This window comes from Alligator sinensis, unplaced genomic scaffold (genome assembly GCF_000455745.1).
Source record: "Alligator sinensis unplaced genomic scaffold, ASM45574v1 scaffold1354_1, whole genome shotgun sequence".
NCBI classification, from domain to species: Eukaryota; Metazoa; Chordata; order Crocodylia; family Alligatoridae; genus Alligator; species Alligator sinensis.
In genome coordinates, this window is record NW_005842344.1 from 428,383 (window position 1) to 454,259 (window position 25,877).

Consider the following 25,877-nt stretch of genomic DNA (forward strand, 5'->3'; position numbering starts at 1 on the left):
GCTCAGCACCGGGACTTGCCTGCCCCTGCCTGACTTGGCAGAACCAAGTGCCAGGCAGTGAGCACTCATACCCCTGGCAGCTAGCCCAGCCCAGGGACCCCAGCACTAGTGCTGTGCAGCGGAGGGTGGGGGGATGCCTAGTATCCCAACCAGCCCTGTTGGGATGTATAAGGCATCTACAGAGGACGTGGGGGTACAGCAGGAGCTGAGAGCCATCAGCTGGCTCAGGGGAAGCATCCTCTGCCTTTTCCTCCTCCAGTGACTGATGTGTCTTGTCGTGAGACTGCCCCAACAAGCCACCCTTAAATAAAACTGCTGCCTGGCTGGAGAGCTGCAGTGGCAGAGATCCTTCAACACTTCCCGTAGCCTGGGGGACTCCTCAAGGGATTGACCCCCAGGGGGGATCTTGAAGCAGCAGCATCAGGTCCTTCTGGGGCTCAGCCAGAGGGGGATGCTGAGCTGCATGGGTCCTGGGGGGGTGTGAAGCAGGACTGTGATTCACTGTATATGTCTGTTCTGTACCCCTCCCACTTCCTCCTCGCTGCACAGGTTTGCACTGACATCAACGAGTGCGAGACGCCTGGCGCCACCACCTGCGTCCCCAACTCCATCTGCATCAACACCCGGGTGAGTACTGCCAGCTGGTCTCGCCCGGGCCTGGCACCCCAGCACCTGGAAGTAGCTCTCTCTCAGCTGGGGCAGAGCAGACACCAGCTGCTTGAGGGATTCAGACAGCACTTTCCCTGCACCCATGTGATAGCTTCTGCTTGCTGCTCTTCTTGTAGGGATCCTACAAGTGTGGGGCTTGTAAGCCTGGCTTCATTGGGGACCAAGTCACTGGGTGCAGAAGCCAGACACAGAGACGTTGTCCTAACGGGGAACTCAGCCCATGCCATGAGAAGGCTGAGTGCATCGTTGAGCGCGATGGGAGCATCTCTTGTGTGGTAAGACCCAGACCTCCCTTGGTTCACACAGCAGGGTCTTCAGTTTTTACTTTTTAGCCTCAAACCAGTTCCACGAATCCCTTGGCTCACATCTGCCGCTGCCCCCTACCGGTCATCACGTGTCACTCGCTCAGGGCTGTACCAGTCTCTCAAACCTAAGCATGTGTTCCCCAGGGGTGTGCAGCAGACTTCTACCGGAAGGGGAAGGGGAACTAGAAATGGAGAAGAAAGGAACAACTCCTCCATCTGTTTTTGCTTTTTGGCAATGTTACCGTGAGTTTGCAGTGACAAAATGTGACTCTTTGTTCTCCGTAACACTGAATTAGAGGGGTACACAGAGGAGAACACAAGAAAGGGGCACATGACCTGAAAAGCTTGAGAACCACTGCTCTGTGCCAGTTCTTTCCTCTTTAATGCTCTACGCTGTGGCTAGCTGCCCATGGAGCAGAGGGTGGTAGGTTGCCTTCCTGAGCCTGAGTGCACACTCTGAGCTGTGTGCTTCTCTAGCTCTGCAGAGTTAGAGGCGTTGAAAGGAGGCGTGATCCATGTTCAAATGGGAGCTGCAGTCTGGCACCCTGCATTAGGCATTACATATGCATTATGACAGGGGAAGGCCTTTGCTGCTGTATTTCTCAGTTATACCTCGGGCTCCCGCCAAGAGCACAGATCTGAACTAATGCCTTGTGGCAGTATAATTGTGCCTTCAAGGGGATGTTTTGCCGATAGACTGCAGAGCCGGAGACCAGAGGAGTTCATTGCATACAGTCCCGCAGCTTGGAGGCACATGTTCAGCAGAGCAGGAGGTGGCCAATCCAGGGCTTGCCACAGCCTCACTCCCTGGCTCTGCTGTCTTGCAGTGCATCGTAGGGTGGGCAGGGAATGGCTACATCTGCGGGAAGGACACCGACATCGATGGGTTCCCTGATGAGAAGCTGCGCTGCACAGACCGGAAGTGCCGCAAGGTAGGACGCCACCTCGACCTGCCCAGCGAGGAACTGGGCAGTGTCAGGAAAACGAGGCAGTGCGGAGCATGAGCCTGGCACAGAGGCTTATCAGAACAGGTCATGTCCTCTTGCACACACCTTGGGTACCAGGCCCCCGGCTGGCTAAAATGGTCCTGGCCACAAGGACACCCCCACCCCTCCCAGGTCCTCTGCTGTTGGCCTGAAAGGGCCCAAGGGGGGGGGCCCTGCCTTGTCAAGCACCATGTGGGTGGAGGGTACGGTCAAAACACTAGCAGGTCCTGGGACCTAACAGCTGTGTCTCCTGCAGGACAACTGCCTGACCGTCCCCAACTCTGGCCAGGAGGATGCAGACAGGGATGGCATTGGCGATGCATGTGATGATGATGCGGATGGAGACGGGATATTAAATACTGAGGTTTGGGCTCTGATGCTTCCCCCCAAGAAACCTCCATCCCTCCTGGTGGGGTCCCCATTGCAGCCACCTTTGTCATCAGGGACCAGGGACATGAGAGGTCCCAGCTTACTATGCTCCATCACTAGCCACAGTTTGGGACCCAACCTCTCACAGACTCATCTCTGACATGGGTGGTGTGGCTGGCTCTGATCGGGCCCGCGGCAGCAAGGAGAAATGCAAAGGCCTGCACCTAGGGAGTAAAAATGTCCAGCACACCTACAGCCTAGGGAATGACCTGCTGGGTGGCACGGAAGCGGAAAGGGATCTTGGAGTCCTAGTGGACTCCAAGATGAACATGAGTCGGCAGTGTGACGAAGCCATCAAAAAAGCCAATGGCACTTTGTCGTGCATCAACAGATGCATGACAGATAGGTCCAGGGAGGTGATCCTTCCCCTCTATCGGGTGCTGGTCAGACCGCAGTTGGAGTACTGCGTGCAATTCTGGGCACTGCACTTCAGGAGGGATGCAGATAACCTGGAGAGGGCCCAGAGAAGGGCCACTCGTATGGTTAAGGGCCTACAGACCAAGCCTTACGAGGAGAGACTAGAGAAACTGGATCTATTCAGCCTCCGCAAGAGCAGGTTGAGAGGCGACCTTGTGGCTGCCTATAAGGTCATCACGGGGGCACAGAAGGGAATTGGGGAGTATTTATTCACCAAGGCGCCCCCGGGGGGTACAAGAAATAATGGCCACAAGCTAGCAGAGAGCAGGTTTAGATTGGACATTAGGAAGAACTTCTTCACAGTTAGAGTGGCCAGGGGCTGGAACAGGCTCCCAAGGGAGGTGGTGCTCTCCCCTACCCTGGGGGTCTTCAAGAGGAGGTTAGATGAGTATCTAGCTGGGGTCATCTAGACCCAGCCCTCTTTCCTGCCTATGCAGGGGGTCGGACTCGATGATCTGTTGAGGTCCCTTCCGACCCTAACATCTATGAATCTATGACTCTGTGGAACCCCACTTGAACCTGAACTGCAGCGGCTGTGTTGGACTGTGGGCTTCAGTTGTACCCTGGGGAACCTCTTGCCTGTATAATGGGGTTGGAACTCCTCCCTCCCTACTGAAATGCTCCAGGTGGGAGGGACTGGGAAGGCAAAGATTCAGACTGTGAGTGGAGGGTAGGGAAGAGCAGGGTATTCCCATCTCCTTCCAGTGCTAGGCCTGAGGTGTACTGGTGTCCTTCTGGGTAGGTGCTGCCTCAAGCTCTTGCTGGTGCAGCTGAACCAGCTGTTGTACTGTCAGGGCCTGTTCCCTCATAAAGGGGGCCATCCCCAGTGCCAGCACTGGGCTCAGACCAGTCAGAATAGGTTGCTCTAAGCAGCCCTCTCTATCCTCGTGGCCCTCTGTCCTGCTCCCTGCTGCCATGCCCAGCTTCATCAGGCTGCCCTCATCCCCACCTCTCCCCTTCCCCTTGGCAGGACAACTGTGTCTTTGTGCGCAATACGGACCAGCGCAATGCAGACAAGGACAGCTTTGGTGACGTCTGTGACAACTGCCGGAACGTGAAGAACAACGACCAGCGGGACATTGACGGCGATGGGAAGGGCGACAAGTGTGACGACGACATGGATGGAGACAGTAAGAGTAGAGCGGAAATGGGGGTGGGTGCATCCCCCAAGGAAGTGCCACAGCTCCAGTGTAATCTGCAGCACCTTGGGCTCGCCCAGTCCCTCAGCCACAGGCAGAATGGAGACCAGCACCCTGCAGCTGTGCAGGAAAAGCACTCGTTTCAGAGTGGCTAAAGCAGCAGGGCATGGAGTTCTCCATCAGGACAGAAGCCAGGGGCCTTCATGGTCTGGCTCTCACTGCACGTATGTGAGAGCCTGGTGGCTGGCACAAAGAACTGGTGCCTTCTCCTTCTCAGTCTGAGCTACAGCTGCCTCCTAAGGGAAATGAGACTGCTGGGCATGCTGACCTCACTGTGACTGAGGGCACTCAGCTCATGGAGCAGGGTTCACTTCCAGCTGATGAGAAAGTGGAGAAACAGCCAGGGAGTTCTGAGTGACTGGGCCGGGGCAGCAGGTGTCAGGGCTGCACACCGGGAAGTGGTTGGTCTGGTTGTAAAGCTGTCTGCACACTGTCTCTGTCTGCTGCACATGTGCACCGACATCACCTGGCTCCAGCCTGCAATAATGGAAATCCAGCAGCAGACTCTTCCCGAGCATCTGGTGCCACAGGAGAGTTGCTGCTTCCTGCTTCCGCGTCTGGCTGGCACGGAGGCGGTAGCAAATGGCAGTGGGAGGAGTGAGGTTGAGCAGGTTTCTGATTAGCTCATTCCTCGTCTGTCTCAGGCCTTGGGAAATGCTGTCTGCATCTCTCAAGTCAAACAGCCAAGAGGCAATAAGACAAGCCAAGGCTAATCCGCAAAGTCTGCTGTGGAGCAGAAAACCCACTGCAGTCGTGCATGTTTCCCCCCCTACGCCTGACCCCCCTACAGCTCACAGCTCTTGTGCTGCCCAGCCCTGACTCGCTGCAGTTCTCCCAAGCCTTATTAGCACAGATGTGGCCGGGGACCATAACAGGGGCGACACACCAAACACATTTGTACAGGACTCTTGCCCTGGCAACAGGTGCAGCCCTTTCCCCAGTGTGAGCTCCATCTCAACAGCCGTACTGTGGAAACCTTCCCTCCCTTTCTGCAGTGGCTCTGTAGCAGGACCACAGGAAGACACGTCCAGCACCCATTAAGCCCTGGTGGGACAGCCCTGCCTGCCTCCTGCCTCTCGTACAGAGGAAATAGCATGGACTGGCTCCCTTTCCAGGTGCTTGGTAAAGGCCTCTAGGCTCGTCTCAGCAACAGAAAGCCTGGACACATGGAAGGAGAGCCAGCACCACATGCCCCCATCCCCTATGAAGCAGGCCTGCTAGTTGGTGGCTAGGTAAAGGTGGGAGCACCCACCCATCCTACATGGGACCTGAGAGCAGCCTGCATGCTGGTGAAGGATCCTGGCCAGGCTGCCAGAAGGTCTGCACCAGTGTTAATATGCAGACACAAAGGTTTCCAGTGTTGGAGCTGCAGAAGCAGGGGAAGGTGTAGTGCAGACATGGCCCACCTGGGTGCTTGCAGCACATGACTGTGGGAACTGCTCTGGCCTTTGGGCAGATATAAGAAGCTGCTCTAAACTGCTGAGTCCTGGCCACACACGTGCTTTCACCTCTAGGCTGTGTGAGGGCGGGCAGCCTTCTTCCATGCGCAAAAAGCCCTAGTACTTCAGTGGTTGTCCCGGGCCCCTGACTCCCTTTCAGCCTGTGCATGCTTGCCCCAAGCTCTCAGAAGTCTGTGGAAGGGACTGGTGCTCTGTGGGTATGTGCTTTGGGCACCAAACCACTGCAGCACTCTGGGCTCCTCCCTGATGACGCAGCTCCTGAAAGGATGAAAGTCAGTGAGTCCACAGGTGGATCCACACAAGCGCAGGCACTAACTGAAGCCAGTGTGTTATGGAACAGAGTGAGCCATTGCCCTGTAGCCACGGTGTGTGCGCTAGCTGCCTCCAGAGGCAGTACTGGCTAGAAGGGCTCACTGTACATCTCTTGCAGCGATCAAGAATGCAGTGGACAACTGTAAGAAGATCCCTAACCCTGATCAGAAGGACAGTGATGGGGACGGCGTAGGCGATGTGTGCGACAGCTGCCCAACCATCAGCAACCCAGACCAGGTAGAGTCAGTACATCCTTGGCCTTGAATGGCTAGGTGTAGTGAAGGCCTGTCCCTTGCGCGGCGGGCAGGCTGACCCCTGCAAGAGTCTACAAATGCCTCCCAATGCGAGGATCTCGGCTACACAGTTTATGGTGATGGGGGATTGTTCCCAGGCTTTCCCTCTAGCTTGCTCCTTTGGCCTTTTGGCTAGAGGCAAACGGGACTGGGGGGCATCTGAACTCCAAGGTCTCCGGGCTTGGGGCTTGCACATAGGATGGGGGTGCCTGCAGCACATTTACACTGTTTGTCACCGTCTTGTTTCACCAGAAAGATACAGACCATGACCTTGTGGGAGATGTCTGTGACACCAACCAGGACCAGTAAGTACTAGCTGCACAGCTGCTGTTTTAGGTTGCGTGGGGTGAGAGGCTCAGGTATGCTCGGTAACTAGCAACAGCTGCACTTAACTAGATGCTGCTCTTGGGCTGCTGCCTACTTTTGCCTCGCACCAGGGGCTTTAAAACCTGTGCTGGGGCAAGTTACATGGTGAGGTTCAGGGTGGGCAAAACCACCACCTACTGCGTGCTGTCTTGGGGAGAGCGGAGCGAGGGGGCGGGGAAGTACAGCATGCTTTATTGCAAAGCCCCACGCTGCAGCCTGCCTCCCTTGCCATGTGGAAGCAGGGACCCTTCCTGTGCACTTTCCCCCTGAAGCGTGTCCAGCTCCTGCTCTGCTCATGCAGCCTGCTCTCTCTGCCAGAGATGGGGACGGCCACCAGGACTCGCGAGACAACTGCCCCACAGTGCCCAACAGCTCCCAGCAGGACACCGATGGTGATGGGGTTGGAGACGAGTGTGATGATGATGACGACAATGACGGCATCCCTGATACCAAACCTCCGGGCCCCGACAACTGCCGGCTGGTCCCCAACCCTGGCCAAGAGGATACAGATGGTGAGGGAACAGAGACAGTGTTCGCCCCTGTGACTTGCCTAGCCCCAGCTTTCAATCACACCCTAATGCCAGCTGCAAGGATGATTACCTCCAAACCTGAGCCTGGGGCCCTGTCAGGAGCTATTTGGTGCTGCCCCTAGAGTCGCTGCCAGCAGCTCCCACAGTTAGTACATTTCCAGCTGTGAGCCTCCTCTGTTAACTGCATCTCCACGAGCAAGAGAGGTGGGAACGTGTTGGGATTCCCATGTAACCACCTCATAGGAGAGGCACTGAGCTCCTCCCAGAGGACTCGTCCCTGAGGGGCATAGACATGGCCTCTAACAGCTCTGGCTGAGAGCTAGCGGAGTGCCAAGCACCTCGGTGGGGAGCAATGCCCTCAGCCTCTCTCCTGCATCCCTTCCAGGTGACGGTGTGGGGAACCTGTGTGAAGATGACTTTGACAGTGACAGGGTGATCGACAGAATCGACGTGTGCCCAGAGAACGCGGAGGTGACGCTGACAGACTTCAGGGCTTTCCAGACTGTTGTGCTGGACCCAGAGGGTGATGCACAGATTGACCCCAACTGGATCGTCCTCAATCAGGTAGGAGACGGACTGTCAGAGGGGGGATGGGGCTCAGCTCCACCTCTTCATGGACAAGCCAGTGTGGCAGCCCTTGCTGAGCCTCTTGGCTTCAGCCTTTACTGGCTGACACTGCTGCCCCTGCCCCTGCCCTGAGGGCCTTCAGCTACCGGTGTTGCAGTACACAGAGCACTTGTGTCGGAAGCTGGCTGTGTGTTGAGGTGCTCTGTGAACTCCGTCCTCTCTGCAGCAGGGCCTGCGGCTGGCCCAGGCCGAGGGAGGCACGCATGCGCACCCTTTCTCCTGGACTGACAAATGCAGCCTTGCTAGCCCTGGTGCTAACAGGCCAACCTTTGCATTTCACAGGGCATGGAAATCGTCCAGACCATGAACAGCGACCCCGGCCTGGCTGTGGGTGAGACACCTTGTGGCTTGTTAAAAGGGGCACGTTTCCTTTCCTAGCACAGCTGCAAAGAGTGTTTGGGAGACTTGTTCTAATGGTTCAACCAACTTCCTCCTTCAGTGAAAGGAGCTCTTGTCTCACCAGGGAACTGGGGGCAGAGGCAGAGGAGGGTTTTGCACCTGGGCTGTTCAGCAGCTTGCATGCTCTGCTAAACTATGTGAAGGCCTGCTCTGCCCTCCAAAGCGTGGCTGATGGAGCTGTGGCAGCTGTGGGGTGTGAAAGGTGTTGTCCCTCCCTGCCACAGCCGGCTTTGGGCAGCCTGGCTTCCATCAATCTGGGGTGAGGTCACCGTGCAGGGTGCAACACTCCCCTGCCAACACTGCTGCAGCTCAGATGAGCTGCGAGGGTCTAGTCCGAAGCCGAAGTCCGACATGGGGAGAGACAGAGGGAGGGGCCTGGTGGGTCTGGCTCCCTGGAGGGAATGCCCAGCACCAGCAGGATGGATGGTGCTCCAGGGCAGTCGTGAAGGCTCGGCACTCGAGTGGTGTGTTTGCTCTCCATTGCTTAAGGTTACACTGCATTCAACGGCGTGGATTTTGAGGGCACCTTCCACGTCAACACTGCTACGGATGACGACTATGCTGGCTTTATATTCGGCTATCAGGACAGCGCCAGCTTCTATGTTGTCATGTGGAAGCAGATGGAGCAGACCTACTGGCAGGCGAATCCTTTCCGAGCAGTAGCTGAGCCTGGCATTCAGCTGAAGGTAATGAGACCGCTGCAGGGCAAGAGCCGGGGGTGGTGGGGTGCGTACGGGCCAAAATAGTATGTGGGGTGGTATTTCCGCCTTGTTTCAACACCAAGGAGGCCTGTATAGTGCACAAATCTGGCTGCCTGGTCTTCCTCCCACCCTTCCCCAACCAAGACCACCTCTCTTCCCACAGGCCGTGAAGTCTAAAACGGGCCCGGGCGAGTATCTTCGCAATTCCCTGTGGCACACAGGAGACACCACCGACCAGGTTAAACTGCTGTGGAAAGACCCTCGTAACGTTGGCTGGAAGGACAAGACCTCTTACCGCTGGTTCCTCCAGCACCGGCCCCAAGTTGGCTATATCAGGTAAGGGGCAGGGTTTGCTCTGTGCCCCTTCCAAGAGGACCTGGAATCTGCCCCAACTATTTCAAGTGTAGTTGAAACAGCGGTGAGGCCCCCAACACTGTGCTCCTCCCCTTGTTCACACCATGGCAGGAAGGAGAACCCTCCTCCTTGGAGAAAGGCCAGACCTAGTGACACCCAACTCCTCTGTCCCTTTCCAGAGCTCGCTTCTACGAAGGCCCTGAAATGGTAGCGGACACCGGTGTGGTCCTTGATACAACCATGCGAGGGGGTCGCTTGGGCGTCTTCTGCTTCTCCCAGGAGAACATCATCTGGTCAAACCTGCGCTACCGTTGCAATGGTGAGTGCTCCACATGTCAGCGCAGAGAACAGCTTGCTCCTGGCATCTAGAGGCCTGTGTGTCTGGGGTAGCAGTGGTCCCTGCTCTCCTGACAGACTGAACACCCGACCTGCATTTTGTACTGAGGTGCAGCAGGATGCAGCCCTTCCCCCTTGCCCCCAGCCTCTTACAGGAAGGGGCATGTGTCTGCACTCCAGAATTCCCCTCCAGAGCCAGTGAGTCCCTCAGCTAGGTGCAGCCTTGGCTGCTGCTGAGATGCAGACCTCACCACGGGGACTTTCTGGGGTACTGATGCTGCGGGAGGTTTGGAGGTAGAACAGTCACTTCCCTGGAGGTTGGTTAGGATAGTATGGGCAGTGCCCCTGTGCCCAGCAGCAGCTTCTCTTGGGTTTGAAGCTGACTCCTGCTATTTAAATGTGAATAAGCAAATGCCACTGCAGGGGCACCGCAGAGATTCATGGAGGAGATCTGCAGCCTCCCCGGTGGGGAAGCCCATGCACAACAAGTCTTGTTTTCTTCCAGTACTCATCCATCTCCTGCTGTCACCCCCATGCAGCTGCGCCTCCAGCTTATGCCACTGCTTTCCCTTTCCACTTCCTCTGCTAATCTACTTCTCTTCCTCCCCTCCAGACACCATTCCAGGAGATTACGAGACATTCCAGACCCAGCAGAACCAGCACAGGGTTTAAGTTTGTCCGAAACTTGCTTTAAAAAAAGTGCTCAGCTGCCAACTCTTGCCTCTCTGATATACTGAACCAAGAACTGTAAGTACCACTGCGCTCTGCACAGCACCAGGTGTCACTGCGTAGCTGGCCTCTTCCCCACAGCAGCAACTCTCTGCTATGCAAGACTGTTGGCATTGCAGACGGGTAGAGTTCAAGCATGAATAGAAGCCAAAATGACTATGCTGGTAGCACTAGCTCTCCACCACGTGGACACAGATGTGCAGAGGGAGGAGCTACCTGCAGTGGCTGGAACTGTGCGAGTGCGTAGCGTGGATGGGTTTCCTGGAATGTTCCCCCACTTGGTGGCTCTGAAGTTCCTTTCCTTCTCTGTGTTCAGTCGAGTCTTACTGCCAGAAACACGCACGTGGCGGTGGGGCCGGGGGCTGCACTGCTCACAGAACATGAAACACACTTTACGAGGGCACCTTTGTTCTGGAATGTTTGGATAATAAACGATCTCATACTTCCCCTTGATCACTGACCCCTTGGGCTCCCTCAGTGACCGGCTGCAGACAAGGGAGCAGCTGGAGATACTGGCACACAAGTACTTCTTCCCCAGTCCTTCGGGTACAAGGGCAGAAGAGAAGCTCCCAGCTGGCGGATGGGACCACATGGGATGCCACATGTGCCAGCTGAAACCCCACTGTCTTGCACTGTGGAGTTCAGCTGAGGCAAGCCACTACTAGCTCAGTGTGCCAGTTATAGCTAGAGCTCCTATCAGTGTTAGAAGAAGGTACTGGAAATGACTGTTTATGAGGAGAGGCTGAGGGAACTGGGCTGATCTAGTCTGGAGAAGAGAAGACAGAGGGGGGTTTAAGAGCAGCCTTCAGCTCCCTGAAGGGGGGTTGCAAAGAGGATGGAGCTGGGCTGTTCTCAGATGACAGAACAAGGAGCAGTGGGCTCACGTTGCAGCAAGGGAAGATGAAGTTGGATATTAGGAAAAAAACTTTCATGAGGATGGTGTTGAAGCACTGGAATGGGTTATCTAGCGAGGTGAAGTCTCCATCCTTGGAGATGTTTAAGTCCCGGGTAGACAAAGCCTTGGCTGGGAGGATGTAGTTGGGACTGGTCCTGCTTGGAGCAGGGGTTTGGACTGGATGCGACCTCCTGAGTTCCCGTCCACCCTCATTGTTTGTGATTCTGATTCTACCAGGGACCTCTCCCCAGGCCTGTCAGTAGAGAAACACTCCCTTTTTTTTCTCTTGGCAGAGGACAAGCTGCAGGGCTCTGCTCCTCTGTGGGATACTCTAGCATTTTTCATCCCCAGGCTCATGACAAGTCCTGAACCATGGCAGGATCCACCCTTCTCTCCTTAGGGCAGAGTCAGGCTGGGAGCTGAACTTGGCATGAGCTCTGGTCCAAACCCCACTTTGAACTCCCCATGCCTCTGACCACCTAGCTCCAAATCTGTGCTGAGTAGATCAGTTGTGCTCGGAGGGTGACAGTGCTAGTGTGCCAGGATGTGCGACATGTGCATCCATCCAGCCCGAACCCCCCAGAGCATGCTCTACTCCACGCACACCGTGCTTGCCATCCTGCCACTGCCCTGGGATAGCTGAACCTCTACAGCCAGGAACAGGTCAACCCCAAGGAGGCCAAGTCCTTCTCCACAGCTGCAAGCACTGGCCATCCATCCATGAAGCATCTTAACAGAACTGTTGCTATTCACCCCTTGTCCTATCTGCCAGCTCTAATCATCAGCTTACACCAGGTTTCGCTGCACCTCGCGTTTGCTGTTTGCATGAATTCATAAACATTCAGCCAAGCAAATCACTCAATCATTTCACATTCCCTTTTTAAACGTCCACGTACAAAGTGTTCAGCCGCACCATCCTCTAAGTTGCACAGTTCTTTAAGGTGTGTGGCGGCCTGGATATAAATAAGGTATTAGCCGCATCTTAGGTGGACAAAGTAGGCCAACTCACTTCACCTCTCTACCCAAGGTCACGCAAGCACCCAGGAGAGCAAACCCGAGATCTCTGCCTCACAGACTTGTTCTGTCTGTAATCCCACCCTTCCTCTGGCACTCCCGCAGAGCTTCTCTGCACATCACCCACAACAATTGCTGAACTGCAGCACAGTGATCCCAGGGGCCTACATGGTGCTGAAGGCCAGGAAAGCCCCGGTGACTGCTCAACTCCACCTTCCAGGGTGCCGAGCTGCGAGGGCCGGCAGGGATCACCTGAAAGGCAGCCGCCTTTCACAGCTGCTGCTCCCGACAGATCACAGCGTGAACAGGGGGCATCAGGAAGTGCAGAAATGTGCTTCTACTGAAACTGCAAGAGGAAGATCCAGCACAGCACTTACCGAATCCGGGGCTTGGCCAAGACCCCAGCACAAACACATCAGGGTTACAGAGACCCCGACCGGCAGGGGCCACCCGTCGTCACGACAGGAGTAATCCTGTCGCCAGAGGGCTTCTGAATCGGGCAGCTCTAGAAGCAGCATTAAAGGGAGGGCTCCAAAGTCTTTGCCATCTTTGAACCTTCCAGATAACAAGTCTGCACATTTCCTGTCCAAACCGAGTCACGCCCATCCTTCCAGTTTGCGTGTCCGTACAAAGTCACCCACAGCGCCTCCCTCGTGTCCGTACACGTGACTGTCCACCCCATAGCACGTGCACATCCAAAAGCTCCAGCAAGAAAAATCAAGAAAAGCTGAGCAGCCAGAGACAAAAACATTTGAACTTTTATTACATTTCATTTACAAATAATGCAAAGATACAAAGACAAAAGCCTTCACACAAAAAGAAAGATTGAAAAGAATGTACATTTAGTTGAGCTGCTTTTTTTTTTTTTTTTTTCACATCATGTCTCAGATTGCAAACACTTAAAGCCAACTTCAGTTTTCCACTTTACCTATAGAAAAGCACAATAAATAAAACTTGTATGTCGCAGGGACAATTTCTCCAGAGTTCCTGTGTCGAAGCGGTAGCTGAACAGAGGATTTGCATATCTCAGTGAAATAATCCACACTTTACTTTAATAGAAAAGTTTAGCTTGTAAAGAACAGTATATTATACTGTCGCTGAAAATGCATAAATCTGACACTTTTCCCCTAAACTCTGAACTACATGAAGTTGTATTTAGCTGCCAGTCTGTGAGAAAAGCTGCCAGAAGCAGCTGTATTTAACTTTATTGAAATCAAACCTTCCCTTCATAAGTACTCTGCTACTGCAGTCTATTTGCACATCTTGTTTAAAAGGGATCCTTCCAAAGACGGGGCCCGGCTAGGGTAAAAATAAAAACGGCGATTCCGACTCCCTCCAAAAAAAAAAAGGAACAAAACCTTAATTAAAACGCCTACGGTCTTACTAGCTAGAACTGACTGAAAGACAGGATTTGTAATTGATAAGCTTTATAAAGCTGACCAAACAGCGTCTGGATGTGTATAGTATATATTTATACACATACGTAGTATTTATCACCTAAGTGTGTAGATGCTCATGCCATATATATTTAAGAACCAGTAAGTAAAGACAAAGATTTGTTTAAATGAGTCCTATGTCCCCTCGATACTTTGTCCCATAAATATAAGGTATAATATTAATCTTCTACTCTGAAAGTACATAAGTTTTTCACCTACTTATCTTTCCTATATTTAGTAAAATTCCAACCTCCTCCTCTCGGACCGAGACTCGTGGCATTATACAAAGCACAAAGACACCTAACAGCTAACGTCTTTTCTTTCACCAACAATGAAATCAGGGCAGACTGGAATTAAAATCGCCCCTCACATGGTAAATGCCAACCCACCGTTATCTGCCCCCAAGATTCCCGATGGCAATAATGACACGCCGCCCTTAGTGACAGGCATTAGTCCCTACGCTAGATTCAGAGACCGAGACCTTTGGCGATGCTTCTTTCTAAACCAGGGGGTAAAAGGACTGGACTGAATAACCCAGAGGGCGCACCGGCCAGCTTAGCGTGTCGTTTCTGTGCTGCGTCCGATCGTGCAGAAGGCAGAGTCAGCCGCGGCGTGCTGACAGCAGACACGTTTCTAATGAGAACCAGCAGGATCTGCACCGGTCTCTCAGGAAAGCACTTTGAATTTTGCTCTCCAAAATGACAGAGGAAAGATCTAACTGCCTTCAAACCAGCCAAACGCGTCTCGCCCCACGTCCCGAGATTCAGCTGAGATTCGTTACAGATGTAAGCCTCCTGCCATCTGCCAAAACCTTCAGAGATGCCTCTCAGTCACTCTCAAGCGCAACCATTTAAGCCTTTCAGGGAAGGATTCGCATCTGGTCTTTCGGGGAAGAGAAGCGAAGGTCCCATGACCCTGCGCAGGTTCTTTTTTCAAAGGTCTAGTTGCAAAACTTGCACGGGGCAGAGAGAGGCACCATTGGGGCTCGCAGAGGGGAGCTCTTCTGGACAGTATCCTTTCATACGTAGAGGTGGGGAGTGCTTTGTAATACTGAAAATCCATTCAAAACCAGTTTTAAAAGGCTTAGGCTCAAGCAATTTGCAGTTCATTCACGTGCGGGCAGGGCTGTTACACTGGAATGTTTTACAGGACAGTGGCTGGTCTCTAGTCATCATGATGCAGATCAGTCCCTTCCTTGCGAGTACAAAAATTGCTCGAGTGAAATACGAGCCCAGAGCCTCCAGGCATTTAACACGCAACGGGAGGCCGTGACAAGGGAACCCATAAGGAAGGGGGCTTTCCGATCAAGCACCGATAGCCTGCTTGGTGCCATACAGGATGTGAAGTGAGGGGCCCAGGACAAAGACCCGAGAGGCCTTTACTCAGGCCTCCAGTTCCTGCCTGTAAACTGCAGATTGGCACTGGCCTCCGCAGTCGCCGGCTGTTGCTGGATGTTTTTGGGAGCCCCAAGCAACACACGCTCGCTTCTGGGGCACGCAGTACCTTAAAATGCTCGTGGGTCATCTTTCTAGTGAAAGAAGAGATGCTTTGGAGAGGGCAGGAGCAGAGGGGAGAGGCCGGGTTAGCAGCAGCAGGACTTCACGGCGCAATCTCACACGCTGAGAATTTCTCCCCTTCCAGCCTCCCCCACTTGCTAATTTTTGCCACGCTTAAGACTATTCAACAGAGGAATTCCTAATGCCCGAGGGAGGCTGGGGGAAGGGAAGAAGAGCTCATAAGACACAAGTCACTTGGGGCTGTAGACGCAGACATCGGAGTTTGGAGGACAGGCGGCAGCAGGATGGAGGAGCACCGCGAGGCGCCTCCTCCCCCGGCTCCAGCACGCTGCACAGCCGGCTCGCACCCGCGGGTCCCGACACCGAGAGGCACGCCACAGTGACTCATCTGCGACACAAGCCTGAGGAAAGCACTGCACAGGAGCACAGCGTGGCCCAGCACCAAACCCCTGCGCAAACAAGGAGCTGCACAACCTGCAGGCATGGGAGCAAGTCCCTAGTTCAGTGGGGGCAGGTCTGCAATACAACAGACACCAACACAGTCTGTGCTGAGCTCTGGGTGGCCACAACCGGGCTGCAGCTGGTGCCCAAGCTGGCAGGGTTAAAGCTAGCTTGGAAAGGCCTCCTGCCGGCACGGCGGTCGTGCTGCTGCAGGCACATCTCTGGCTCAGCTCCATCCAGCAACGCGGGAAAGCCCCGAGTGTAGGGAGGCGCCGGGGAAAGCAGCGTGAACACGTCAGGACACTAACTCACGGCTTCACCCGTTAGAAATGCACGCACATGCGACTGCGCGGAAACGTCTTCCAAGCAAAGAGCACTGAGCCAGTCCAAACTAATACTCTGCACAAAAAGCCGGGCAACCAGCCTGCAAACGCGCCAGCTCTGTGCCCGACCGCTCTGCCAGGCCCCTTCCCGACTGCACGAGGCCACAAAGGCGCGGTACCGAGCCCTTCCTTCTAGACACAGGCACCAGAGAAGAGAGGATTTCCTGCCCTCCCCGCACTAGCAGCCTGCCTGACAGGAACCAGCGCACCAGGAGCCACGAGGCTCTCACCCCCGCTGCCTACAGGCACAGGCAGGAGGCGGCTTCCCAACCAGCCGGGTGCGTGTGCAAGGAGGTGACCACCTTTAGCTCGGCATTGAGCACGCCCAGCTCTTCCAGGGGCTTTATGCTCGTGTGCCTGGGTCTGCAGCCCGCTCCCAACATGCAGTCAGGCCGCACAAGAGAAGCGATTCGAAGGAAGGGGGCTCCCCACGGCAGCTCGGAAACTCCACGAACATCCAAAACTGCTGGCTGTGAGCAACACTGCTGGAAAGGGACAAGCAGCTTTAGCAGCTGGCCCCGATCAGCTTCTGTCTCCGAGTCCTGTACAAACTTCAGAAAAAAAAAACCCAGCTTGCTCACGGTGCTTCTTCACTCCTGCTCTGGCTGCCGGGTCACAGCGCGTGGCCACTCGGGATTCCCAGGCTGCATCTCCCCACTGCCCAGAGCGGCAGGGAAAGCTCTGCGCTCTGCCTGCACACGGCTCGTCCCTCGGGCACCGCGTTCTGACCGTTTAATCCAATTTACTGCTATGTTTTCTATTGGCGCTACATGCAGATGCACGTCTCAGTGCACGTCTTAACTAAGGCAGGGAACAGTCAATACCCACAGCAAGCTGAGAAGAGGGGGAGGAAACCCTGGGAGGTTCATCCTGAGTGCAGGGAAACATTCAAATAGTGAAATAGTCCGATACCGACACGCTCCATCGGACTGCGCCAAGGCTATCTGGAGCCCGCAGGTGCTGCTGATGGCTCACAACTGCCAAGAAAGAACCGTCTACAGCGAGTCCTTTCTTTAGGGTCACAGTCTCCTGGCACCCGCTGCTCACTCGAGACCAAAAAAACTGTTCAACGAGGCACTTGCTTGTTCTAAACAGTAGTTTTGCCACATTAGCCACTGTGAATTCTCCTAATCGGGGCACAGCCAGATACATGGACAGTGAAACAGCCTCAGGGCTTAGCCGTGTTCTCCAGAAATCACCTTTCCTTTCAGAAATAGGATACGGTTCTTCTGCCTGCCAAGAGCTTGCGTCGCGTTGCCTTTACACAAGGGCAGCGTGGACAACACAGCGCTGACAAGCAGAGCAATCTGCTGCTTGAGCTCCTCAAGGTCTTACTGGACAGTAACTGGGGAGCGCGCAGCGACTCTGAGAACAGATGCAAAATAAGGCAGTTCCTGCCACCTCGACTGACCTACGTCTGCTAGCCTGAAGCACAGGCTGAGCGAGCCGGTTGTTTAAGGTATTCTAGATTTAGAAAACAACCTCCCTGTACCAGGATGTACTGCATTCACGCGAGCTTTTTCTGAGAGCCGCATGTCGTGAAGAGACAAGGAGACCGTGCCATGCCCCAGGAAGCATTTCGGATCCGGCCGATTCTCTAGCCGGCAAAAACTGGCCGTCTAGTTTGGACGTTCTGCCCTGTTCTCTTTTAGCTATTTAATATAAAAACCAGGGGCTCAGTAAGAAAGAGTGAAGCTAAAATGAACATCTGTGCTGCTTTTCCTACTATGTACTCGTAAAACTACGTATGACCTGAAAGCAGCAATGGTTTATTTAGCAAGCTCCAATTAAACAGCCGGCCCTTCCTTCCGCACAAGTCCCCGGGGAGTAAACAGCTCACGCAGCTGAACTCTTGCTAAGGGAGCTAATACGCTCCCGCTAGCGTCCCCATGCCCCCACAGGGGACTCTGGTCTCGGTTCTTGCAATCCCTCCCGGCTGTACCAGCATCCGGGAAGTTGTCCTGTCGTGCCGACTACACGCCTCACACGGCGAAGGCAAACGACACTTCTGCACACAAGGCAGTGGCTCATGGTGCCCAGTCCTTTCCAGAGTCCAGCAAAACCGAGCACCCCACTTCACTGCCCTAAAAGCAGCTGTGGCATGCAGGTGTATCAGTAAATCTTGACTGTGGCCAGAGCAGCACAGCCAAAAAATGCTCCATCAGGGCAGCACAGCCATGTAGTCCAGCTCCAGTCTCCTTACGGGCTACGTGGGACACAAATTTACACTGAGCCTCGCACAGTAAACAGGCAAACCATTCACCTGGTTTCAAGGGACCGAACGCATAAGGCTGAGACTGAAGAGACGCACCTCTGGCCTGGCAGTCCCTTGGGCTGCACAGGCAGGCTCTTCACTCCCCTTGCATCACGAAAGCACTGAGGAATGCACCCGTGTCTTTTTGGTCCTGACACCTGGAGGAACGCAGGTTAGAAAGGATCCGTTACTCCAGTGCAAAAAGATCCGAAAGCGCGATGGCTACTGCAGAGCTCGCCAGGACAGCGCGGGCTCCCCCAGCACTGTTTGCTGACGAGCGCGGCTCCGGGGTTGTGCGTCTCCCTCCACTGCTACTGCAAGGGGGAAACAGAGCACCGAGGCAAACAGATCTGAAACCCAAGGGCAGACGAGTCGGAAATAGCAGCTTGCCAACCTGCCGCTTTTATCCTTAGCTGTGGGAAATGTGGAAGGGAGGGTCTGGGAGATGCATGGGGAGAGGTCAGACTGCCCTGCAGAGACACTAACTGGGCGTCTTGCCCCGGGGACAGTTTTCCAGTGGAGTCTAATGCAAGACCCGAACATGGGCTGTAACCGAATCTGAATTCAGAGCGTGTGCATATGGAACTACTGCCCAGGCGCGACGTCCTCCTCTTCTCTCCTTCCTTTTTGATATCCAGTGACACCACCACCCGACAACAACCCGACACACTGCTCTGATACAGCCAGAGCAGCAAACACCACAGCCAAAGAGCAGGAGCCTCTTGGGAAGGGCAAGGAGCAGCACCACGGACTTCCTCTGACGAGCCGGGGCACGCGAGAGGAGGTTTGAGGGCAAGTCCAAAGCAAAACTGTTACTGGATCCATCTTCCCACAAGCGGCGCAGTCTGTCATCGGCGTGCTGGACAAGGCTGTCGTCATATTCGTCACGTGACTGGCATCAAATCGACACATAGCATTCCAACTGCTTCAAGGACTTGGTCTGTCCTGTTACACGGCTGGATTTCCAGTGCTGCCCACTACCTATTTGCTTCCCATCCTATGCTTCCTACAACACACTCTTCCGCAGCTGCCTCTGCAGCCCCAGGTCACATCACCGAATAAAACAGTAAACGCTTCACCCCTTCAGGCCTTTATTGTGATACAGTCAGTCAAGCCCACATAAGGGAATACACACTGCAGGGAGAGCCACCCCCTCCCGCCCACCAAAAAATAAACAACACGCATGAGGAGAGCTTAATGTAGTGTTGGGTTTTGCAGTATAGAAACTCCACACAATGATTCTGTTTAAAAAGGTAAAAATGATTTATAATACACAGTTCTCATCATGTCGTCATGGTGCCTGCGTAGAAAACCGACATGCAATCCATGCCTACACTGCGCAGGATAAAGAATTCGCAACAGAAAGTACAAAGGACAGGACCACTACACAGTTCTTGCTCGTTGGAAAAGGACATACACAGAATAAATGCTAAGTGCTCGTTCACATTGCCATCACAGTGACAGGGGCTCCACGCGTGGGTCACAACGCTTGTCTCCTGTAAGCACAGCAGACACGTCAACCACTGCCTGCGGAGGGGCTTTCCGTTCCCAGGTTGTGCAGCGAGGGGGGCTCCGAGCGAGTACCATGCGCACGGGGAGGGCGGCTCGGAAACACTGTTTCTACAGGAAAAGCACGTGTCAAAAACAACACAGGCAGGGGCCAACGCCAGTGGGAGTTAGTTTTAAAAAAAAAAATTAAAAAGGACACCTCTTTGCCAGCTACTGCTTTCATGCCAGCTTAGCGTGGCGCTCAGTCACCCAGCAGGAGGTCAGAAGCAAGCATCTTGGTTCAGTGGGGTGCACCGGGACTCTCAGCGCACAGCAAGAAACAAACCAGCACGCAAACGACCCATCGTTTCTTCCCGAACAAATCTGCAAACTCTGCCCCCCTCTGCCATTGTTTCCTTACTTTAGTCCAGGGCTCTCTCTGACCAGGAAGGTTGTGCGCAGTTAAGGGATGCTGGCAAAGTGGTCACTCACATGCACAAGCAGCGGTGAGACAGACGCGTTCGACGCTGCCTGTGGTCAGTCATGCATGCAGCACACAGAGCTACCTCGACTCGGCCTGCGCGGATCCGTTTGTAAAGAGAATGCAGAAGTCAACACTATATACAATGGAAAACAGCTCCCCCTCCCCCCCCGCAAGCTGCGCTAAATAGCAGAAACCTGCTTTTTGAAATCACAGTATTCTATACATTGAAAGTTTATTCCTATTATTTCCCCAAAATATTGGCAAATGCAACAGTCTGTTTTGGGAAATTCTTATAAAAACATCGGCTATACGGAAACGAATCAGCAGGCATGTTTGGACATTAACCCTTTGAGACACGAGACGCTCAAAAATGATTTACCACTGAAATAACACGGACCAACACCTCCGATTTTCTCATCCGGCACTACTTTGCCTTGATGTCTGCATGTATCATCCCTTTATTCTAATGGCTCATCATTTCCCACACTTACTGCCCCTGTGAGGTGAATTTAAATGGAAAGTGAGATTAGCTGACTAAAACAAAGAGTGCGCTACTTGTTGTGAACACGCTGGCTCTACGCTTTAAACTTTAAATACAGAGTGTTTAACAAAAGGGAAAGGGAATCATTCAGCTGCTGGTGAAGGGCGCACACATGCTGCTAAGAGGCCAGTCTGCTAGGAAGCGAAGTGCAGAAAGGGCTGAAATGGGATGACGCTGGACTGAACTCATCGCGCGGGCTCTCAAAGGGTTAAAAATAAAGCAGCTAGCCTGCCCCGTCTTGGGGCAGGAGAGACAATACACCCCACCAACCACCCCCTTCCCACAATGCCCTCGCCCCTACCCCCAAAAAGGAACAGAGTGAAAACACTTCTCCTACTTAGATGGTCCCTCCTTTTTTTGGACAATTGCATCCAGATGTTTTCCCCACCCAAACGATATTTTTAAATTAAGGCCATTTTAAACGTCTACTTACAAGTCTAATAAACAAGCTCTCCTATATACACGTGTAATTAAAAAAAAACAACACGTCAGAAGGTAGCCTCTAGCGAGATCTCCCCGCGACACTCTCCAGTAGGGGCTGGAATTCCTAACTGGACGCTTCGGGCTGCAGTGACTCTGGTTTTAAAACAAACAGATCACAGACAAGAGTTACATGCATAAGAGCCGTCTGAACAAGAGGGCAATATAGACAGAGATCCCACCAGTGGACCAACAGTGCCGTCGAGGAGACTAAACTGCGAGAAGCATATTCAGTTTGCACTGTACCTTTGGCTGCTTTGAAGCAAAGGACTCCAAATAATCTGCTCTCAAATGACTCGTGTTCTGCTAGGGCATCCTCCTCTCTGAAGCTACTTTTTAAATCGGGAAAGCATTAGCAATCTGAAATAAGCAGACATCAGGGAGCAACATGTCATCTCAGGCGTAAATGTTAACAAATGTTGTAAATGGAGATGCAGGAAAACCTCAAAGCTTTATGGGGAGGAACCAGAGAAAAGCACCTCTTGGAGAAAGCTTGCATGGCCATGAGAGCTTGGAAAAAGAAAATGTCGTTAGTGCAAATGGTCGACTAATGGCACAAACGTGAGCAAACACGCACCCAGATTATACACGATCCTGCCAGCGATTCTGCTCAGCAGCGTCTGCGAATCTCAGGGCAGCACCCCACAGATTTCTGGAAGCACACAGAAACGGAGCTATAACTCATTAGGAGTGGTCCGCTCTCTGCGGACTTTTACGTTTTCTGCTCAAAACAGCAAGGGGGGTTTTTTGGTTGGTTGCTTTTGCCAGGGGAGCTGCGAGGGGGCCAGAAGAAGCGAGTTGGGCTGTGGGGCGGGGGCAAGGGGAGAATCTTTTCCAAAAATACCAGCTTCACAACTGAAAAAGCCGTGGTGCATTTTTAGACCAATGCAAATCAATGCAATGCAGCTTCAGTCAACAGGGAGAATAGGATTTACAGAGGCTGAAATAACTGTCATCCCAGAGAGGGGGAAAACAAAACCAACCCAGCTTTAAGTATAGTTAAAAAGGCTTCTTTATTTGAGATTATATCAAACAAATCTGTTTGGATGTTCAGCCTCTCCGGAATGGAAATGCGCCCCTTCGGCAGCGATTCCTTAATTGACATCGTTCAATGCACTACTATCCGTTGAGTTTTTGTCAGTAAAATTCAAGCGCAGTTGATTAACAAAAGTCAGCGTATTTAGAAGCCCTGCTCCTGTGCAGACTCTGGTGCAATGCCCGCCGCGTGTTAATGGCTCTGCTTCTTAGGCAATTACTCTAAGTGCATCGAGCTCTGGGTAAACAGCGAGACACGTTTTTCAGATTTGCGAGAGATGCTCGTGTCAGGGATCTGGGACTCATTACTGAATGTCATTCTCATCTATTACATTTAAGTGAAACCACCAATTCCGAATCAATGGGTGGTTTGTTTTTTCAATCTGTCATTGATAAAGTATCATTCATCGTTCTGTTACACTGCACCGCAGAATATTAACAATGACTAACAGAAGTAGTCTTATTATGGATTTAACAGTGTCGCAGCGTGCGCAAGAATACAGTACTGCTTTGCTGTAGAGCAAGTGATTTTTTCCAGGGCAGTAGAAGGAATACGTACTTTCCTGTCACCCTAATTTGAGCGTATAAAAAGGTAAATGCTTGACAAAACTTCCCCTGGGCTTACGTCTGGGCGGCATTTGTTTAAAATTCCAGTTAGTTAAAAATACACACACACATATATAGATAGATATAATATTTCCGGATTAAGAACACAACAGGATGTACTGTACAAACATGATGCAGAATGTTTCGATTGGCCTTATGTAGTTTAGCTACTTCTCTAATATCCAAACACTTAAATTAAAAAAAAAATCCATAAATAACGGCAACAGAATATTTAATGGGTGAGGAACAAGAATAATAATAATAATAATAATAATAATAATTAAAAAAACCCCATAAAAATAGCTGTTGGGACTGGGACTTGGCAGTGCCAAACACACGCCCTTCCCTCTGCCCAGGACTTTCACACAAAAGAGGAGAATTAAAAAATTGTCTGCAACTCAGCTTCCAAGATACCTGCAGCTGGTTTAAAAAGTTCCCGTCATTCCTTCATGCTCACCAGGTAATGAATTATAGGACTTTTTTGTGTGCTCAGAAATTCTCTTTTTTTTTTTTTTTAATTATTTTATTTTATTTTTTTAAAAAAGAAACAGCTCTGAAAATAGTGTTTACAGTCTTTTTGGATAACCGGCTACAAAAGCCCATGGGGCTGCCAGGCCGCCTTCCTGCTTTGCTGAGTACATGAGTTTGCTCAGGGCGTGAGAACAGGCAGTGGGTGCTGGACAACAGCTGGGGAACGAACCTGAAAACAAACATGGCATATCAATCAAGGGAGAAGCGTTTTACTCGACAAAGCAGCTGTCACAAAGCAGCCTGAGAGTCAAAACCGCAAAAGATGCCCTCCCTCGGCTCCAGAGGGAGGCAACACGTAGGCTTTCGAGTGAATGGGGGAGCCGGCGGTCAGTTCTCCCTCGGCCTCGCGAGGAGACGCTGTTTCGGCAGCACGTCGACCGCCAGCCGGTCGGTATTTTACACAGATCTCTTTATCCTTGGCTCTGAACCTTCCCCGTCCCGGAACCCCCACCCCTCCTCGTTTCTAGTGCAAAGGATAAATTGACAACCGTATGCTGGGACTCCGGTGCCGGGGGCTCGGAGGGGAGGAGGCCGACGCAAACTCCTTGCTCATTTAATGGCAATGAGTGGAACAGGGATAAAATATGGCGCGGTGGGAAGTGGGGGTCTGCAGCACTGCAAGCTTAGAACAACAAGCTTTACTCATTGTACACGTTGTACATGACGGAGCTACTGGTCTCAGCAACTCACTCAATCTGACACGACTGACCCATTGGACTTCTTCAGTTCAGCGGGGCTCCAGGAACACGTCCCATTCCCAGGCTCATTGTCCACACCCTACAGCCGGTCCATCCTGAAAGTGTCCTCTGTGGCAGGGTCAGTGAGGACCATGTCTGGGTCATTAAGCATGTGCAGTCCATCTAGGGTCAAAGGGTCAATTTTGAGTTCATCCAGAGGGAACTGAGAATCCGAATCAAAGCTGACATCTCCGACGCCTGCCAAAGAGCTGGTCAGTTCTTTTGATAAGCTGGGAGGCGATTCTCCTGTCACTGGAATCAAGAGGGGAGAGAGAAGCCTCAGTCAGTCTGCGCTGCTTTCCCAAAACACTCAATTCTTAGTGTAATCCTCCGGCTCTAGGTAAAGCAAGCGAACAGCTGGCAAACAGAGCAGAGCAACTGACTGGCTTAGGAAGGGAGGACAGCAGAGTCTACCTGCATGAGCTGCAGGTTCAAAGCTTGCCCAAAAGCCTCATTGTAAAGGACCTGACATTATTCAAGCATCTTAAAAGCAAAACCCAAGCCAGGTCCTCCTTGAGCTGACCAGCAAAGATGGCCACCGCAGCAGTCGCACGAATATCAAACCTCTCGGTGCAAGTCTCGGCACAGAGCCCGAGGGCCGTAAAGGCCGGGCTCTTCTCACGCACCTACAGACAGGAGGGCGGCAACGAGCACCGTTGCTGCGTGTAGCATCTGCTCCTGCGGCCACACAGGACGTCAAGCCACAAGGCGTCCGGCTGACACGACTCGCTTATTTGTACGCAGCGGACGTGACCTGCGCAGGCACCAAGATGCTTCCCTTCTCCTGTTGACTGGGCACATCATGCAGCGCAAGCGGATCCCCAGCACTACAGAGGACAGCTTTACTCGCCCCCTCTCCCCGGAGCCGGTAAGTGCCTTACCTGTAAGGATGATGTTGGGGATGTTTCCGTGGCTGGAGTAATTCAGCTGCTGCGAGTCCTGCAAGTTGCCGTGACTCCCAGTAAGGCCCATCATAGCTGCCTGGGAGTAGTTAAGGGTGGAGCACGGGCTGTACAGGCTGTTGGAACTAATGGCGTTTTCTATCATATTAAACTGTTCAAGCTGAAGACCAAGGCACAAAGGAATTGTTACTTCTGAGCATCAGGAAACACAGTGAAGCAATTTAAAGCCTCTCGTTTGGAAGATCATTTTCAGAAAAGACAGGCAAACAAATTCATCTTTAGGTTTTGCAAATCACAGAGGGCTGCTTTTCACTTAGCGCTGAACAGATTCCTGCCCGTTTTAGCTGCTTGTTGCCTACGGTGTCCTAGCTGGGCGCTAAACCTTGGCCCTAAAAACTCCCTTTAAAATAAAGTAAAAAACGAGACCCTTGCTGGAGGCTAGTGAGCCCGGTATCTGCTGACTCAAGTGCGTCCCACTGAGAAGCTGCCTCACCCTCTGGCTGCAATGACACGTGTCACAGCTGAAGGGGCGACTGCGCTGGTGACTTCACCGACAGACACGGGACTAGCTTGTTCAAATTCGGAGGCTGCACACAGGTTGGCTGCGAATTACAGAGCTGTGTTTTGCTGCCACCCACCAAGTGAAGCCTGCCCACAGGGGACTACCGTCAGGGAAGGTGGGGCTTCTTTCTAATCTAGCCGTCTTGGCAGAGTACCTTTAAAAATCAGCTGCTACAACGCCTAGGGGGAAGAGAACAAAATGAAATACCTGTGTAGCTGCGGACTAAAACAGCGGGAATAAAACGACACGGACAGTAATGTTACATTAGACTAGCTGCAAATTGAATTATATGCATCCTTTACTGTCAGGGTGGCCAAAACAGTTCAAAATCTGAGATGAATTTGCTCACCTGATGGGATAGGGCATTAGCCTGCCTAGCTGTCATCTGCTGATCATAATAGGAGTCACCAAATACACTGCCCAGAATGGAAGAGTGCTGAAAACAAAACAGAGTCTTTA

General features: G+C 52.7%; 2 protein-coding genes across 10 annotated transcripts in view; one reads left to right on the plus strand and one right to left on the minus strand.

Moving 5' to 3' along the window:
* The window catches only part of COMP (cartilage oligomeric matrix protein), a 20,415-nt gene extending 9,487 nt beyond the window's left edge, over positions 1-10,928 (plus strand). Inside the window, exons 6-19 of the mRNA XM_025210314.1 lie at positions 550-627; positions 786-944; positions 1,802-1,906; positions 2,217-2,324; positions 3,777-3,936; positions 5,896-6,014; positions 6,323-6,375; positions 6,755-6,948; positions 7,352-7,530; positions 7,876-7,924; positions 8,482-8,678; positions 8,857-9,029; positions 9,227-9,366; positions 9,997-10,928. Coding sequence (XP_025066099.1) covers positions 550-627; positions 786-944; positions 1,802-1,906; positions 2,217-2,324; positions 3,777-3,936; positions 5,896-6,014; positions 6,323-6,375; positions 6,755-6,948; positions 7,352-7,530; positions 7,876-7,924; positions 8,482-8,678; positions 8,857-9,029; positions 9,227-9,366; positions 9,997-10,055 — 1,773 coding nt within the window. The 3' untranslated portion in view covers positions 10,056-10,928. The remainder of the gene's footprint in view (positions 1-549; positions 628-785; positions 945-1,801; positions 1,907-2,216; positions 2,325-3,776; positions 3,937-5,895; positions 6,015-6,322; positions 6,376-6,754; positions 6,949-7,351; positions 7,531-7,875; positions 7,925-8,481; positions 8,679-8,856; positions 9,030-9,226; positions 9,367-9,996) is intronic.
* Positions 10,929-12,761: 1,833 nt separating this feature from the next.
* Positions 12,762-25,877, minus strand: part of CRTC1 (CREB regulated transcription coactivator 1) — a 60,220-nt gene continuing 47,104 nt past the window's right edge. For 7 of the 9 annotated variants that reach the window (XM_025210288.1, XM_025210293.1, XM_025210290.1 and 4 more), the window contains 3 exons: positions 25,768-25,854; positions 24,836-25,016; positions 12,762-24,206 (listed from right to left, as the gene is read on the minus strand). In XM_025210288.1, the coding sequence (XP_025066073.1) occupies positions 23,995-24,206; positions 24,836-25,016; positions 25,768-25,854 (480 nt within the window). In that variant the 3' untranslated portion in view covers positions 12,762-23,994. The remainder of the gene's footprint in view (positions 24,207-24,835; positions 25,017-25,767; positions 25,855-25,877) is intronic. The other 2 variants (XR_003095293.1, XR_003095292.1) reach the window with 2 other exon arrangements.